General features: G+C 37.4%; 1 protein-coding gene across 2 annotated transcripts in view; it reads right to left on the reverse strand.

The window, feature by feature from the left end:
• LOC105205191 (5'-3' exoribonuclease 2 homolog) overlaps positions 1-19,389 on the reverse strand; it is a 32,161-nt gene extending 12,772 nt beyond the window's left edge. The window contains exons 1-15 of one of the 2 annotated variants that reach the window (XM_039446428.1): positions 19,024-19,389; positions 17,374-17,501; positions 17,180-17,291; positions 16,927-17,100; positions 16,497-16,659; positions 15,913-16,373; positions 15,330-15,536; positions 14,957-15,103; positions 14,663-14,823; positions 14,383-14,551; positions 14,211-14,300; positions 13,532-13,688; positions 12,611-12,839; positions 12,185-12,391; positions 11,363-11,451 (exon numbers count right to left, since the gene is read on the reverse strand). In XM_039446428.1, coding sequence (XP_039302362.1) covers positions 11,363-11,451; positions 12,185-12,391; positions 12,611-12,839; positions 13,532-13,688; positions 14,211-14,300; positions 14,383-14,551; positions 14,663-14,823; positions 14,957-15,103; positions 15,330-15,536; positions 15,913-16,373; positions 16,497-16,659; positions 16,927-17,100; positions 17,180-17,291; positions 17,374-17,414 — 2,407 coding nt within the window. In that variant the 5' untranslated portion in view covers positions 17,415-17,501; positions 19,024-19,389. Of the gene's footprint in view, positions 1-11,362; positions 11,452-12,184; positions 12,392-12,610; positions 12,840-13,531; positions 13,689-14,210; positions 14,301-14,382; positions 14,552-14,662; positions 14,824-14,956; positions 15,104-15,329; positions 15,537-15,912; positions 16,374-16,496; positions 16,660-16,926; positions 17,101-17,179; positions 17,292-17,373; positions 17,502-18,290; positions 18,751-19,023 lie in introns of those variants that run through there. The other variant, XM_026133867.2, reaches the window with a different exon arrangement.
• Between the last annotated feature and the right edge of the window lie 41 nt (positions 19,390-19,430).

Below are 19,430 nucleotides of genomic sequence, written 5' to 3' on the forward strand. Positions count from 1 at the left end.
TCCTATACATGATCACTTCGTAAAGTAAACGAGAAGGGCACGCGGACGGAACGAGACTGAAGAGTCGCAGGACGGCGCGGAGGATTCCGAGGAGCAAGAAGAGCGTCGCGAAGGTGGTATCCGACAAAAGAGGAAACCGATGGAGAAAGGAACAAGGAAGGGTATAGACCGGCGAAACGTAAAGAAAAAGAGGTTGAGCGATGAGGAGGCCGTGCGATGAAAAGAGACCGAATGCGGTGGAAGAGACGAGGAGGAAAAGAGGAAAAGGAGCGAGGCACAGAAGGACAAGACGACGTCCGTACGGGAACGAGTACGTTGAAGAAGAGGAAGAGGAAGAGAATGGTCCTTGTGCAGCGAGGACCCCAGGATACCGGCAAGGAGTATCCTAGAATTGTCGAGGATGCTTCACTCCCATCGCCCTCTTTTTCGTGCCCCTTCTACGGTTCCCCGTTCCCTCTTGCCTTCCTCTTTTCCTCTACGTCTTTCTCTTCGGGTTGTAAATATGCCCCACTCTGTCCCATCAAGATTTATTCCTCGCAAAGGGAATCGTCGTCTCCTACAAACGCTACACCGCGAGGGGGTACTTGGACGTCGGGGGAGGGGGGGGGAGGGGGGAAGCACCCTTTCTCCTTTACTCTAACGAACTTAGGCGAGGCTCGTTTCTTCCTCCTTTCTCTTCCACCCTCGTTTTAGGCGCCGCGAGACTTTGATGCGGATTGCGAAATCAAGGGCTCTCCGAAAAGTCTAAAGTAGTTGACGAGTAGGTGCGTGCAGAGGCTTCACATTCGCGCGGAACATTCGTTTTTCATTAAAACAAAAAAAGAAAAAGAAAGGAAAAAGAGTCATTTGCTTCCCTCTTCGTGACAATTTGTAAAAGAACGCGGATAACGTTGGTGTTCTCGTGACTCGTTAATACTTGACATCTCTGTGAGGACGAGATACATCGTAGAAGTGACAGAAAAATAGGTGAACAGAAGAGGATCAGCTTTCGTAGATTCCGCATTCGGCCAATAAAATGCGGCCCATCACGCGCGATCGTTAGTCAGGTTCTCGAAGATACGAAACTGGATCCTTCAAGAATGGGACGATAGGTCAACAAGTCGAGGCGACCGGAGTTCGAACGGAGAACCGAACTGAAGAGGCCTTCACCTAACCATGGACTTCGAGAAACCCGATACGATTTGCGAGATTCCGAACGTATCATGGACCCCAAATTTCTTTCAAGTGTATATTTACACGGCATTTCACGCTTCCGATGGCGAAGGTGGTGGCCAGTGAAGAGACACCGGCGTTCTTATGGAAAATAGTATCGTCGGAAAGACGTTACGGGGAAGAGACGACGTGTCGAAGAGCGAAGAATTAACTTACAATTAGCAGCGTTTGGAAAAAGCGTCTCGCGTACTTAAAAAATATCTTTTTAAAATACAAATGAAACCAACCATTGAAAATAATTCGTTTTTATTACGGTGCGCGACTTATGACTCACTCCCTACGTACGTTCTTATTACGGGAAATGGATTTTAAAGCCAGCGAAAGGAACGTTATTGTTCGAACGGTTCTATACGTAAAAAAAAAAAATCGCTCACCGCGGCGGCGCCTACAAAAATCCGATTCACCGGATGATCCTCACCGTTTGCTATGGGAGGGCACAATAGAGGAGATTGAGAGAGTGGTGAAAACTGAAGAGGAGAGGGAGCGGGGGCGGGAGAAAAGGGAAAGAAGTCCCGAATTCTTATCCACGATCCTTGTTCCCTCACTTCGCGCGGAAATGAGGTGGAAAACCGCACCCTCCTGGGATCGACTCACCTTTTCTTTACTTTCCACGAGGATACTAACGTCGGATTTCGAGCACTACTGCGGTTCCCCGATATTTCAAACGTGTCCGAATCACGGAGCGGGTTCTCGAGGCAACCGAGCGCGAGGAAATTGTACCAAACTGCAAATGAAAGAGAACGTTCACAGAGCCGAGATTCCGCCCGCGAGGAAAAAAGGAAAAACGCGATGGAACGGGAAATGCTGCGCGGGGCCACGTTTTCCGTTTTCAGGAAGAAAAAAAAAAGGAATCACTTGTTCAGTTAATTCTTTTAGCGAGTTACGTACGAAACTCGAGAGAAAATTGGCAATTAGACGTTCGATAATCTTTTTTCGCAAATTGTTTTTAAGAAAGGCAAAATTAAACTTGAAAAATTTGTCGCGCGAGCGAAGTTTTTTAATGACGATCGAAGGAAACATTTTCCTACGTATGTTGGCCCAGGACGCTTTTTGTTACTCAAAATGAAATTTCCTATTCGAGCTGTCCTCTCGTTTGGTTAGTATCCTGTAGAGTTTTTATCGTGGAAACGAGTGCGCGTACCGAGGGGCGCGAGAGCTCGTCGACATTTTTGAATTAATCTCATTCGACTGCTCCCTTTATGCGGTGGCTCTCCCTCATATATCCCGTGGCGAGTCGTTTCCTAGCCGCTTCGTGCCTTCAAGGTTAATTGGAATGAAAGCGAAAAAGGAAAGAGCATGGCCGAAAGAAAAAAAAAGGATGCTACAGAGAGAGAAACGACGACGGGTCCGAAAGATGGCGACAACGAGTTTTCTTACGATCAGCGGATTTTCTGCCAACTCGCTCGTCAATAGGCGTATAAAAAAAAAGAACTTGTGAGATTTTTATAAACGAAATCTAACGTACTGTTAGCCACAAGAGAACTGCTCAAATATTAAGCGATCGCGAACTCTCTCTGTACTCGAGGCAAGTAGTTGATGAAAAAATTTTTAACGAATCGATTCGTTTTTTCAGTACCTTAAGACATTAATGCATTAAAGAAAATTTTATATATATTATATTAATATATTATAAAGCGTAATATATTTTTTATTCATTATCTTCCTTATATCCTTTTTCATATTTTCCAAATATCTTCTGTATTACTGAACATCACACAATATTGCTATATATTTCTTGTCGTTCAACCTTTTAACTATTATACTATAATGGCTTCTCTCTGAACGATCTTTTAGAACGAAGAATTACTATAGTGGCTTTCCTCGAGAGAGAAATTATCGTTTAAAATGAAGAGCCACTAGAGTGAATCTCTCCTATATTTCAATATTTTTTCATTATATATATATATATACACTTAATAAAAAAACAAAAAATTAAAAATCTCCTTTCTTTTTCAATTACATTTGATCACGTTCTGCAGCAGAGTATACTACGGTACTGTATACAGCTCCGCATTCAATTCAATAACTGTATACAGTTAAAAGGTTAAAGTAAAAATGACGAACTACGAGTGGCCGAGTAGTCGCTCCAAGATAGAAAGATTTTCCTGATCGCATTTCCGTAGTAAGTCCAAGACAAACAAGAGATCAAAACAGAAAGCGTACCGTTGTCGTCTTTACAGTAATTATAGTATCACGCAACGTTCCGTAGCCTCGGGACTTCGCGAAGAGGCGAGGGTCGCGAGAGAATAAAGAGAAGGAAATTAGGGTGCGGAACAGGTGTACCGCTTGATCTAGAAGCAGGATTGTCCTCTTTCACATCGTCTCTCGGATATACGGACCATTTACCTTTATGCGGTATTACGCGCGAAGAAGCGAGAGGAAAGAGGCCCATTCACGTGAATCGGCTGAACGAAATGCAAACTCGGGTCCCCCTTCTTCATCTCGAAACTGCAACCTGCAGCCTCTCGAATAAACTATGATAAACAGTCGGGCAATTATCGAGGACATTCGCTTCTTCGAGTCAGACTGCGAAGATGTAATTTGAGACGACGTTGTAAGCGAAACCGGAAGTCAACGTGACGAGAGAGATTGCCGCGACGCGATGGATCTGCCAGGAGTGGATTTTCTCGAATGAAAAATCGATGTTTGACATCTCTGAACGACACGGAAGCTTCGCGATTCCCGTTAACTTACCGCGATCACATTAAATTGCTCGCGACGGAAGCGGGATTATGTCGCGTGAGATTATTTCTTTGCGACACACGCGTCGAAATTGATTCTTTTTTCAAAATATTCATCAGCGTATAGATCGAATCATTTTGTAGATTTCAAAATCTCAACTCTCTAAATCTGAATTAGTGAATAATCATTGATCATCAGTGCCAAGTATGCCACTGGTAATCAGTGATTATCTGAAAAATCAATGAATTTATCGTGTATTTATTAATGACTATTGCGTATTTATTAGTATTTACGAGTGTATTTATTAATGCACTGATCAATAAGAACTTTTCGTTGACTTTTAGGTTAAAAAAAATCACTGATTTATCAGTGCCAAGTATGCCATTGGATAATCAGTGATTATCCACTGATTCGGATTTAGACATAAGTTAATTTTCAATCGAGAGAACTACTGCTTTTTAAATCTTTAATAAGGGGAAGGAGAAGAGGGTTTGTTTTAAACGTTTAAAAAAAGAGTCCTTGGCCCGCTCGTGGTCACAGGGCAAAACTTTAAGAGACTTTAATTTTCTATTAGCCTCAGGCGCTGGAAATTGACCCTTCATGACACACAAACCGAAATCGTGTGCCGATATCGGAACGCTCTAATAGAATTTCATGCTTATCGACAATTGAACGTGTCAGGGGAACCGAATGGGGAGGGGGGACAGACGGGGGAGGGGGTCTTTTCTGCCGGACGCAAAGTTCGGTCAGGCGAGGAATTGATAATCAAAGCAACCCCCGCTAAAGATCGATCGGAGTAGTCCGTTAGATTCGAAGAGCACATTCGACATCTCTTATTAGATAACTAAATATTATTATCTCAAATAAGAAATCCCGGATAAAAAGAGTAGAGAATAGCAAATTGATTTTCCGCGATTGCAAGTTCAAAATGAATTTCGAAAATTTTATTTGAATTTTATTTAAACTTCACGAGATACTCCCGTAAAAGTTTTTTTTTTCTTTTTTTTTTAACGCGCAAGCTAGCTGCATCCGCGCGTTTACAATTTTATCAATACAAATTGTATTATTCCTTTCTGACTTGCGTGCAGAGCGTTTCAATAAAACAACGCGAAAGTTTTGGCAGCTGAAATAGAAATCCAATTGCTTTCTCGAAATATTTTCGTTCGCATTTTGAATCGCGGCGAAATCACGGCGATCCTACCCTCTTCGCGCGCTCTTAAGCAAAAAAGGGCGGGGGAAAAAAATGTCATCTTTGACAGAGCAGAATAGAAGTAGTTGCACATATCCTTAAGTGACGGCGATGCTTCCACGCTAATGAGGAGCGGCGTAATTAGTGAGACTGTCTACCGGGTGGAGTCTTCACAAGAAGGCAGATCCCTCTCGACGCCCTGAGTCGCTCACTCATCCCTCCGTTCTTCACGCATCCTCGACTCGTACCGCGATGTCTTGCCGGTGCAGAGAAGGGAATTCGTTATCAGTTATCAAAAAAACAAAAGTTCAACTTTCGTCCTTCCGTGAAAAAAAAAAATGAAAGAGATATCCCTAGTATAATTCAGACGTTTGAAATGGGTGGAGAATTTTCAGCGTGCTGTGTTATTTCTGTTTAACTGTACTGCGATTTAATTTTATTTTCCACAGCACATGCGTTAATTTTTAATTAAATTGCACAAGCTATTTTGATGAACCGCGATTTTTCAGCTCAACCTCAAGTTGGTTTCTCTCTTTTTTTTTTCCGCAAAAAAGCTCGTACGTTTTTCCCGCCCGAGGAAAATAGTTCGCGCGCGAGAAGAGGAATTAAGGAGATCGACGATGCACGCCGGGCGATGCAAGTTAGTTTTTATTAAAGCCATTCACACAGACACGACTATCGCGCAAACAAAATAGCTGACCCCGGCTCTCAATGGACTCTGACGAATTTCAGCGAGGGTTCGCGTTCCCGGTGCGGCGGGTGGCGGCGGGTTTTGCGAGGGAGGCAGGGAGGGCGGGAAGGGCCGATTTAGAGCACAATGCGGCTCAATGCCGAGGAAATTAGCCGCGGCGCTGCCGGTGACGCCCGTCAACCCCATACCACGGAAAACAAGCTTCGTGCCTTATGTCCCGCCGAAGCACGACGCCCGCTCCGATATTATCGCCCATCGACTAATTTATATCGCGTCAAATATCGTCGCCAATAACTGCGATATACAATCGCCGATACGCCGATTGTCGAGATACCGTCCCGTTTCGGTATGATCCAAGTCACTTCACAGTTTCCGATATAGATTATAAAGAACGGAAGATACATTCCAATAATTTGTATCATGTACAAATGCGATAGAGACGTCTGTATTAAAATAATCGATCGAAAAGATGATGTAACTCCATTAAAAAAATGAATGCAATTGCGCGTTGCGAGTCGGTGAATTCATGTAAACAATAATAAAACTTCATTGAGTTTTCTTCCTTTCGATCGTTCTCCCTCGTTCTCGGTATTATTGATATAAAAATATGAGAGAAAACGGGAAAGCGAATATCTTAGAAGACATCTCGCATTCTCATATCAAAATATATAATGGAAATAAAATATGAAGTATTTTTCTCATTTAATATCATTTTTTTCAAATTCAGGATAAAAAATTTTTTGAAACCTTCAATAAAAGTACAAACGTGTAAATCCATAAAAAAAAAAAAAAAAAACATTTGACTCTTCAAGTCTTTCATTAAATTCAATTTAATAGAAAACAATAGAGAAATGCGAATGTTAAAAACGTAAAAAGTGAATATTAGATAGCGCTGGTCGATATCGAAAAGGCAAAAGACATTTATGAATATTATATATGACATAATTAAATATTTGCAGAACTGGTAAATCTCGATAATGTTAGCCGAGTTTCTATTGGCCGTGAAAGCGCGCGTTATTAGTAATCGCAATGTGAATCCGACGCTATCGCGAAGCGTAATTCTCGTAACTTTTTTTCTCTCTCTCTCTCTCTTTCTTCCTCTCTCCTCCTCTCTGAAAAACCGAGTCAATGGCGATTAAATTTCCGCCTGTCTTTTGGCGTCAAGGATTATCAAACGTTCCTCTCATCGCCGTCTCGAAGCGAGGGTCAAAAGAGAACCGTGGACATTGACTGCCTGCCAAGATCCGAGGGATAAGTTCGTCATTGCACGCGTAGGTGAATGGAACCCGTCTTTAATGGGGATCCCATGATGCGCAGGTAGATAAACGTACCGTGAATAGGCCGCGGGTCTGAATGAATGGTTAAAGAAACGACAGAAGAGAAGACGCGCACCTTTCGTCCTGTCTCCCTTCAGATCGCGTTTTCTTTCTCTTCCTCTTGTTTAAGAATTCTTCACGCGTGTATAGCACTTACAGCGTTTGATATATCCGTTTTCCGGTTAACGCTGGGAGCTACGTCGCTGTAATTAATTTTCACGCCAGCTCTCGCGGTCTCGTAAAAACATGCGCACTCACGCTAGAACGCCTCCTCACATGCGTTTGATTAATTTTCGAAAGCGTAATAGTACTAATTAATCCGAGATTTTGTACAAAATATTTAATTTTTTAGAGGCTTAGACATAGTTTCCCTTTTTAGTGAAAAGCTGTTTCCCGATATACTCACACGGAAAAAAAAAACAATTTTTCAAATATATAAAAATTTAACTAGATATAGATTTGAATATAATTTTGTTGGACCATCAAAATAATTATGAAAGATGTTTAAGCATGATGAGCAATAATTGCAAAAAGTTTTGACATTCTAGCCATCAGCTCGAGTGTCCTACATAATTATTTTTTAATAACATTATTTTCAAATCTCTAGACGCAGCTAAATTTTTAGATATTTTAGCTTTCTTTTGTATGGATAAAAATATAATCATTGATAGCTTTAACGTATTACCTTTCGCAAGAATGAAGACCGTTTTATAATTCTTTGCTTTTTAAAACAAAGAGGAAGAGAGAGAGAGAGAGAGAGAGAGAGAGAGAGAGAGAGAGAATGCAATTTTGATAGAAATTTAATATTTACGATATAAAAGAAATATAGTTTCGCTTGGAAAATTGTAGTCGAGCTTAAATGACTGAATGATGTGCGATCTCGCGCCTTCAAGTATTATTACGCACACATAGCTAAATATAAGGAATCGAAAGAGTTAAGAGATAATTTTCTAGGGCTTTGCTAGTTCTCGAGATGGACTATATCACCGGAGTCTCTGTCACGGTAGCCGTGCAGATCCGGAGACTCGTCTTATATGCCCAGTCTCTACACAATTCGAGCCTCTGCTGCTGCTGCTGCTGCTGCTGCTGCTGCTGCTGCTGCTACACGAGTGTTTGCAGTCCACTCGAAACCAGTCCCGGACGAACAGTCGCGCACGTGTGTGCGTACGAACATGCGTGTATGCGTGCGTGCGTGCGTGCGTGCGTGCTTGCGTGCGTGCGTGCGTGCGTACGTAATATGTGCGGAGAGAGAAAATGGACGAGAGATGAAAGTAGACGAAGATATAACACCGACAGCATCGCGAGGCCAGAAAGGTTGCTTAATTTGTCTAACGAGGGCTCCCTGCACCTGTCATCTGGACACGGAGATGGACGAGCGGACAAAGTACGACCGTCGACCGAGCGCCCGTCCCTCCCAGAGAAGATACCGTTTACTTGTTTATTCGCTCGCCTACGTCGTTTCGCTACTTCAACATCGTCAGATTGCGCATACCGGGTTAATAATGCATCAACGCGAGCACACGCTTACGTCGAACGTACAATATCTATTAGGACACACGGGAGGCTGGTGCATAGCGATTAATAGTAAATCTGTTGTCTGTTCTCTCTAAATTCTTTGGAGTGGAGTCTCATTCTAAAAGAGTAAGATTATAATAGATCTCATCTGGTTTATAAGGATAACGAGTGACACACAGTCAATATACATGAAACGATAAATTAATCAAGATTTATCTATCCTTGACAGATAAATGTAAAGGAAAAACGTCAATATCGATTATATTAGTATTTACTCGATTATTCCCTCTTTGATTTATTAGTTATTCGGTTGATTATATTCCGTATTGACGTATCTCGTGATAATTGAAAAACGTGTTTTTACGAAGTCTCTCTATCGTATCTCTAAAGTTTCAATGTTCGAGATATTCTGTGTGTCTAATTTTGAATTAATTTTTTTACTTAAATGTCTTTAATATTTAGCCGATTGGAGAATTAAAATTCCCAGGGACAACTTCAGAATTTCAAGTTTCTAAGTGCTAATAAATAACCTGTTAAAGTAACGCGTCCACGAAGAGGAAAACGCGAGCTTCTCGGCGTTTTTCGCGGGAAAACCATTTCGTATCCTTGACACTTACTCTCTCGAGGGTTCGCTTCTGTCTGTGCGTGGCATTTACTCCCCTCGGTAAATCAATCACACACGTTCATCCTACCCCATATAACGCTTTGTTTTTATGTTCGCGTGTAAAGACGGTGGGCGAGAGGCCAGACGCATAACGAAACACAGAAATGACGTATAAGAAAATACGTACGTGTTATGAATAAAAAATAATCATTGTAAAAAAAAAAAAAAAAAACCAATCGGACGGAAAATGAAATATCAAACGGATTAATAAATCAACCATGAATTATTAAGTAAACAAGTGGAACTAAACAAGTATTCTCACTTTCGAGATAATCGAAGATAATTTATCAAAGCAAACTTTATTTCTATATACATCTCTCTGTCGTAAGAATTCTCATCTCAGAGGTAAATAAAGATCGAATGATCATCTTTTAATATTGGCTGGATCGTTTAGAATTGCGTAACATCATAATACGGCAATTGTGATTTTGCAGTGACTCTCATTCTCAAAATATTTTCAATAGTTCAAGCAATAAATTATTTCTCAATAAAAGTGTCGATCAAAATCATTAGAGAAAACATTTTCTATCATTTCCGCGCGTATTCTGGGTATTACATTTTTTTTTTTTTTTTCGTGCGAAACGAGCGTATCGAGGAACGCAGCCAAAGAGATGGGAGAAGAGCTCGGGGGGAGTGCGATGCATAAAAGGGGACGGACGACGGTAGGCACGTTCGCTAATTGGATAATTACGGAGTGCGCCGCGTTTGTTTTATAATTGGGCGAAACCGGGGAACCGTCGCTGCCTCGACGTGCCAAACAACAAAACGGCCGGAGTCACGCTCTACGTGACGAACTACCCTCGGAGCTAATCCAGGAGCCGAGGGTCCCTCGCACCCCCTCTCGTCCCTTCTCCGCGATCATCCCACCCCCGCAGGCTTGTGCTTTCGAGCCCTCCGCGCCAGCCAACGTCAACCACCCTTCGACTCGCCGCCGATTCATCGTTTGTCCACCTACCAACGGTTCACCACCGCCCACCTTCGTGACACGGGCGACGCGACGTGGGGCAACTCGTCGAGCCCACTTCCCCTCCCCCCACCCTTCCCCTCCAATTTTACGAAGAGAGATAAAATAGAATATAATTCAGATCTTGATTATTCGACATTTCTTTCGATATCATTTTGAGAAAATCTCATCTTTCTACATCGAGGTATTCTGAGGGAAGACAAATTTTTTTTACATTAAAAGGTAAAATTTAGAAGGTCAACTGTGGGGAGAAATTAATTATTTCTTCAATCGCGATAAGGGAATAACAAGAGCGATTTTTCGAGACTCGATCTAAATAATCTCATTACCGATGACTTCCTTTCACAACCGTAATTAAAGAATAAAATAAAAAAAATACGCCTTGACAACCGACGTGGAATAAGACAAAAACCTCCGCTCGATCTCGCCGTCAAATACGAAGAAGTCGCGTGCACGCGCTTTAATTCGACTCTTTTAATCTCGGCATTGTCAGAGGAACAAGGGGTAAAACAAGTAAGTAGTAGGAGAAACTGGTCTCAGTTAGAAAACGATTGACTGACTGACTGACTGACTGATTGCGAAACGTTCTCTCGTTAGGGTCGCAACGCAAGCCCTTCCCGACCCTTCAATTCAATCCCTTCCTCGTTCGGCATTTCGGTCCCAGCGTAAACACGTCTCGCGCGTACATCACCTAGCTCACGTCAAAAATCCTAGATCCCGATATCTAAACGCAATAAGCAATAATAAAGAGAAAAATATTCGACGTGTGATCACTTACGAGAAAAGACGCGACTGCGAGCATTAACCGTTTCACAATCGCCTCTATCTTAAAAATATTCATTTATTAACTTTTACGATTTTGTTCATTTGAGAATCTTTATTTTAATAGTATTAATTAATTATACTAATGTTAATATACATTTTTTTTCGTATACGTAACTTTGTGCTTTAATTTTAATTAAAACTGGAAATGAGAATCGAAACAGTTATGTCAACGATTACTTAAAGCATTTCAAAGGTATTTTTCATTATTTTTTTCGCCCTTCACATCATAATTTCTATATATCTCATAGACGGTATAACTAACTTCTGACGCGAGATGCATGCATACAAAAATAAGATGACTCACCATGAAATTGAAGATATAAATTCGTTGGTGGAGGAATATTTGCATAAGCCGCATTAGCTTGCCTGTTGTTATGGCTGTTCATATGATGGCTGTAAAAAAATACGATTTTTGTTAAAATGCTTTGTCTCACTAATGTCTAAATTTGCGCAACAATAGATAAATAATAGAATATTTCATTTCAAAGAAATTACATTTTTAATTCAAAAAGATTAACATACGTATTAAATACTATTTTACAGAAATTTTCTAATAGGTTACAAATTTCATTATAAAAAATTTGAAAAACATCGTAAACTATCTCAAATTTACCCTAGAGTGTTATTCATCTTTTTCTTGTACTAACACTCCAAGTGAAAATTCATCCACAAAATTAAGAATTCTTTTAGGAATTTTTTTGACACTGTTTTCTTCTTATACAGATAAGTTGTTACAATACCTTAATTAATTTAATGTAAACATTATTTTATTTGTGAACGCTAATTTAACGTAAACAAAATCTTATTAAGTATTATTTTAAGCTATCAAAATTTCCATAAAAATTGTGTTTGTAAATTTAGATTAGTACTGGAATGAAAATTCACCCACGGTAGAGAAAAGCACTGCAGAGTTAAAGAAACTGTCCTTAAATTTGCGCTACGATAAAAACTAATTGCAAATTGTTCCCATCATTTTTATTGTAAATATGTTTTAAGCATCTTTCTTCGTTTGGAACAATATATATTAAAAAAAAAAAAAAAAAAAAAAAAAAAGAGGGAGGAAAATATAGATGGCAAGATATTTACTAGTAAAAATATACAACAGCAAGCAACGATTAATACTTACTCGAGCATTCTGTGCCCTGCCTGTCCTAATGAAGCCGACTGAGTAGACCGAGTGAAGCCGATCTGCGGCGTCCACTGGCCCCCGTTCTTGCGATTCATAGCTTCAAAGTCTTGTGGTTTCAGAACACGCGGCGGTTCTTTGGCGCCCTTTAGTTTACGAGCGAGGAAAGTGTAATTGCTACCAAACTGAGGATCCTTGAACTTGATACTATAAACCAACAAAAAGGTACGTTCAGACTTTTCTCTATCTCTCATCGTGAATAACAGAAGATAATTATGTTCAGAACACGCTTAGTATGCTTCGTTGTCATTCTGTTCTTTATACGTACATTAGACGCAAAATAGACAAAATGACGAAAATAAAATGCGTTTTTAATACGAGCTATTGATTTGTTTTAAGGATATTTGCGTACAAATGTATACGAACCAGTACACTTTGTTGTTCCTAACTGGCAAACCTCTCACGGGTGAGGGCAACGTGCCTCCGTCGCTCACATTGTCGTCCGATAGGAGCACAGTACCACGCATTCCGTTTACACTTATCTCGACCTCCTTATCGAACCCTATGCAATTCGTGTATAGACCTTTTATGAAATCATAACCCTTGTTCCCTATTCCGACGTACAGCCTGTCGTCACCGCGAACGTTTCTCTTCTCTAAAAATGGAAACGCAACAGTGATGAAAGTAAAAACGTATGATATACGTGCATATATACATATATGTATTACAATTATATCCTCAATTTTAACTTGAAAATACCTGTAAATATAACCTTTCCCGAGATAATTAAGACAAAAACTTAGAGCGGCGGGGAGGTAAAAATGTATCTTTTCGTACCTCTGAAGTTATCAGGGGAATGTATCGTACAAAGTCACGTGATCCAATTCAAATTTTGCGTTCTTCTAACGTCGTGAACTTAGTTCTTGAAATTCGAATTTTCACCTCGAGAAGGCGCGAAATTTGAATTGGATTTAGTTCACGTTATTTTGTTACCGACAAGATATTAAAAATATTTGATCCTCGGTAAATTTTCGCGTTCAGGAGCAATACGGGGATTTCTGTGATAATTCAGATACAAATATCTAAAATATACTATATATGAACGATATAAATCTAAATAATTTTTTTATAATTTTTACTTTTTAATGCAATATTATATTCAGGTAAAGTATTATTATCGATTAATTTATTTTATAGATAAGAACTGCTTAGGTGTGGGTATATATAAGCGAAATATCTAATAATCATAAAATTAATACTATCTTATGAGCTAATTTTCCAAATATTGGTAGTTACTAAATTAGTAAGATAGTCGATCTTAAGTTAAAAATCAATTGTATCACTCACTTTCTGCTTCTGTTAAACTGTCGTAATATGGCGCCAAAGCCTTGAATAATCTTTTCTCATCAACGAACGGAAGCAAAGCTACGCCTTGCCAAGCAAACTTCTTTCCATTCAAGTCGATTTTAAAATCTTCTGGATAAAAATCAATGATCTGAGATTTCTGTAAATAAAATAAAAATAAGTTATGAAACAAGTAATCTACTAAAAGTAAATTTACTAAAGCACTAGAAGTTATTTAATTCAATTTTGTATATATTAATATATAGTTAATTTTATAATAATTATTCTTTAGCATTTTATTTTATTTGTATTTATATCCTTTCTTTCCATTCTTTTTATTTATCAATAATTACATTTACTTCAAATTTCATTTGAAAGAAAAAAGTACTAAAAAGAAAAAATATATAAAGAAATTAGCATATATCAGTTATTGAGCTAAAATGGACTTTATTGGAGCTATGTGTGCACTTACCTTAAGATTTCAAGTTTATTAAAAAAGACAAAGTTTTTTTATTTTAAAATGTTATTTTTCTCAGACAAGTAACGAGAGCAATAATAGTTTGCCAAATCTTTTATTATTAATAATTTAATAATTAATTAAATTAATTATTAATTAAATTATTTAAAATAGATGTACATCGTTCTTTTCCTTTTTTTCTAATCGTAATAAAAGTATACATACGGGATCCGTCATTAACTTCGCCCATGGTTCAGGTACATGTTTTCGGCTAGCAGCAGGAAATACACCCATTAATTGTTCTAATGGTCGAAACTGTAACAAAAACATTATTAAATCATGGTATAAACGCACAATTATATAAAATAAACGCTTACAAAAACCATGTAATACTTACTGGTACAGTGTTCTTCTCAAATTCTGTAGAAAGACCACCAATATTAATAAAGTCACTTGCAAATGGCGCGTAATGATATGGAAAATACCATCGCCAAGATGCACAGCCTTGATAATAATATCGCAAGACCCAACATAAACCTCGTACGTATTGTAAAGCAACATTGTTTCTATAAGCAAAAAAAATATAACTATAGTATCAATATCAGATCACACACAAATCTTCATAAAATAAGTTTTATTAATAAAAAAATTTACATATAAAAATTGTTCATTATTACCTAAATGCGAAATTATCAGGAGATACATCGAATTTAGATTCATAGTATCGATCTTTAAAACCATCCTCCCAAAGTCGCACCTCGTCGTGCGCCTGGTCATCGTCCGAGTTATCTTGCTTACATTCATCATGTTTACGCTTTTGTCCTCTATTACCAGTATTCTGATAATAGAAAAAAAACGGAAAATTAAAAATATAAGTTACAAATGTCTATGTACATATAGCGCGCGTGTATTAAACACCCTTGAAAGTTTATGAGTGTGTAATATTTATTGTGTCAAAGAAAATTTAATACCTCGGGTGTTAGCATGCTTTCTAAAGCACTATTAGCGTTCGTACTTTGGGCAGCATTTGTATTATAATTTCTACCCATTACACGCATTTTAAAAGCTTCATGACGTGCATCTTCTATGGTTTTAGGTTTTATCCCTTGTCCAAGAGCCTACAAAGATTATAATATATGTATGTCTTGACAATCATATGCTATGTATATATCACTATCACAAAATAATAAATGTCTAGTAATAAATTTTTTCTTAGCAACACTTGAATTAAGCTATCAGTTTTCAGAAACTGTATTTAGACAATTTTTAATAAAATTAATTTGAATATCAATTTAATGTAGTTTTTCATAATATAAAATGTCTAATATAAATTTGAAATCTTACATTGGGTGCAAATTGACCCGCAGGAATCCACGTTGGTTTAAAATTACTAATAATTTCGTTTCTTTTCTTTTTGTCTTTTTCACGTTGTCTAAAAGCCAATTCATTTTGTTGCCTCTTCTTAAAGATCTCATCTTCTACATCACCAAGATCTGACATTATCAATTGTACACGATCTAAATTAACGTCGCCGCTATCTGTCAAAAAACCCTATAAATAATTAAAAAAAATTATTTTCTGTAAAAAAATATTTGCTCTAATTTTATATATATATATATATATAAAATAGACATTTTCATACATTTACAAAATTTAAAGATAAACATAAATCAAATTAATAATTGCAAATAGATATAAAAGATAATTAAAGCTTTAATCTAAAAATAATCAACGGAGATAATCTAACATAAATTAATTGCTTTATATAATATAAAAAAGTCTATCAAATATATTTCAACTCCATCAAATATTTAATAATTATACAAAGTATAAGAGAGTATAAGTTTTTACTATAATCAGAGCAAATAAAAGTATAAATTCTATAATTATAAATTCTTTATTTTGTTTTGTAAAAAATATTACGTACTCCTGTTTTATATACTGCTTTTTTGTACAAAGCAACAAGTCTGTCAATCGCGCCCTCTCTAATTTCCAGAGAAGGAAGGTGAGGTAAAAAATCATTTCCTACGAAGAAACACATAAACACCCAATCATCGACAGCTCGCTCAAAATCATATTTGAACGGCAGATTTGGCATGTACAATTCTCTTTCTAAATATTCTCTGAGAACATTTAATCGTACAAATATGAACAGACATTCGGATCCGAACGTGTTCTCCTCTGGTCTCTGGTTCGGCTCCGCGCCTGTACAGTCACGCATTTCATGCCCTAACTGGCCACATATATCACATGGCTTTGGCTTATTCGGTTTAAATTCTTCACGAATAATAGTAAAATTAGGTTCGTGCGTAGCAAGACCTAACATAATTAAATCGGCGTCCGCTCCACATAAAACATGTTGCGTATTAGGATCGTGATCGGGTTGCGCTATAACATAAAAAAAGCCAAAATTTTTCATTTCCACTGAAGCTCTGTACTATAATATAAAATAATGTAATATAAATTACATTATTGTACTGTAATATAAAATAATATTATGTACAAACTTACCCCTTTGTCGTCGTATAAAATCCATTATTTTATGTTCTCCTTCACCAGGAACATTGGCATCACTTAAAATTACTTGAATATTCCTCCAACCTGGATCATTATTCAAACGCTCATGAATGTAGTAATGCAAGCATGCCGATAATCTTGCCATAAACGGTGTGCCCTGGAATATATGAAGATTTTGATGTATATACAGTGTAATTTTATAATTTATTCAAGTTTATTAATGTTTTATAAAATTAATTGATAACAGTGATATTTTCCCATTTTATTTAGAAAGATACAAACAAGTTTCAATCTCAAATAAATTACGTTTTATTTCATTAAACAGATATTAGTAATAATAAATAATATAAATAAAATTTATATATTTAATTCAAATATTTTTATACTTTTATATTTTATTTTATTAAATTTTGTTGTTACAAACCGGTGTGATACAATTACTGTCGAAATGTGCTTCCTTCGGTTTTTCTGGAGGCAAAGATGCACCTTTAAGAGTCAGTTCGGATCGTATTCTTTCTATTTCATCAATCTTTTCCATTGTCTCTTTAGACGCACGAAATCGTCGAGATCTTTGTTGATTCATTTTAGCTCTGGGTGCCTGGATAGCAATGTATTGTATATTATAACCTTATTATTAATTGTATTTTTCTCTATTTCTTATATGTAAAAATACTTACGACCCCATCAATCGCCATGTAAAGCAACTTTCTCGGTCTCACGATACGAAATAATCTGTCGATACACTCAAAAATGGCCTCCATCATTTCATCTTCATCCTTGGGAGCTGGCCTATATTTCACACAAGTATAAGATTTGTATAAACAATTTGTCAAAGTCCATAAATTATTTGCAACATCTTGTTTAGACTCACTTATCCTCAGGATGTGTACAAGGATGTATTATGCCGTTCATATCAAGGTACAAATTATCAAATTCCACCCCATTTGGATTTGGGTCTGCTGAATTCACAGGAATGCATGTTCCGTCTGCAGATATTGGCTAGGAATATAAAGTACCAAAATTTTAATCTCACAAATGATTGTATTATATATGATATCACTGAAACAATTTGCTAAATTTTGGCAATAAACTTTATTTATCTTAAACGTGAAAAATTCAAATAATTATAGGTTCAGAAACACATCTTCTTCAAGCTATAATCATTTCTAAATTATATATTTGTAGAAATATTTGGTATTTTAATTAAGCATAAACATTTTATGTTATATATGTACAAACTTTATTGAATATTTGAATATTGATAAACAAGAATATGATAGATTTATTTTTGATTATATTAAATCACAAAAAACAACAAAAAGGATAAAAGCAAAGAGTATACACTATATGTAAATATGGCTTTCAATTCTAAATAAATTCTCTAAGAGATAAAGAATTTTTATAGTTATATTAATAATAAGAAAAAACCTTTAGTAGTATATTAATTTATGGTTTCTAATATTAAAAATAAGATATAAAACTTATTTATATAAAAATAATAGAAAAATGTTTATATTAGATATTATATAAAAGGAAACAAATGGAGGAATATTATAATCGTTCTGGAAAGCTTTAGAAATTAGTCGTGAAGTTGTAATAGAAAAATTAAGAGAGACTTTTAGCCACTTCCACTTATAATTTACAATATATACACATCGTAAAAAGTTCGCACGATCTAAACGTGGCATTTCGTTGAAAGGACTAGATCTCAGGCAGCAAGATATAAGCGTGAATAATTTAAATGCAAATATGTAAAACGCAGGAAAACTTCTTGGAAATTTAACCTACCTTTTGCTCGATACACTCGACAATCACGGAAGGATATTTGCGGCTTAGCCAGCGAAAAAATGCTGGGACACCCATTTTTTGTACGGAATTCGTTGGGTGATATTACGAAGTTCTTCAATTACTGTCACAGCACTACTGTGTCACGTTAAATTATTTGCATTAACACGTACATCGTCTTAACCAAAATATATACGCAGCTGGCTGGAGTTTTAGGTTATGATCGAGCATGAATTAATATCGAACCATGATATGAAACACGGGATACGATGTAATTGGCGCCACTCGTGTGATCAAAGGAAAATTACGGAGCTCCAAATTATTATGAATTTTTCGGTATTGGAAAATGTTTATTTCTTCCCTATCAACTTTGATGAAATTAAGTTTATTCGACGCGTTTTTGCACGAAACGAGAGAATCTGGCAGAAAAAAGTGTCCCTTTGCTCCGCAAACAAAGAATTTAATTTTCCGAGACGCCATCTCTACAACGTGGACATACACTACGATGCCAATGTGCAGGTTAGATACCTTCGAAAGCACGTCGCCCTGTTGGCACACCTGACGAAAGAAATGCTGAACGCGCGTACACAAACTTCAAATCATTTCCTAACGATTTTCGCGACTGACTGATTCGTCCATCGTCGTACTGTATCGATGATAATTAATGCGAACGCAATAGGAGACGAGGCGTGAATACCAAATTGTAGGAACAAATATAAGTGACAAATTGACTCACCGCTGGTCGCTTATTCGTCTACCTCAGTCTCGGCCGCAGCTCTCGAACGTTCTCTGATCCAAGATCCAAGAAGCGAAACACGATCGAACGCGATATGACTTGGCACCAGCATCCGACACGACGGATGTCGACTGTCGACACGGGCTGTGTTCGCGTAGCATGCTATTAGCGCTATCGTGTCGTTTTATCCTTATTTTACGTCTAATGATCGATAAAGATAGAATGACGGAATAGCGCCGATAGCACGCTTCCCGAACGCAGCCACGAACGCTCGACATTTCACTTTTGACTGCTTTCGACACTCCACGACACTCCACGACACTCTCGAAGAAATATTCTCGCTCGCGTCAAAAACATGTAGGTACGGGACGACGAGGATGCGAGTTAAAATGCGCCGCGACGCACCG

Source organism: Solenopsis invicta, chromosome 3 (genome assembly GCF_016802725.1).
Source record: "Solenopsis invicta isolate M01_SB chromosome 3, UNIL_Sinv_3.0, whole genome shotgun sequence".
Taxonomy (NCBI): Eukaryota; Metazoa; Arthropoda; class Insecta; order Hymenoptera; family Formicidae; genus Solenopsis; species Solenopsis invicta.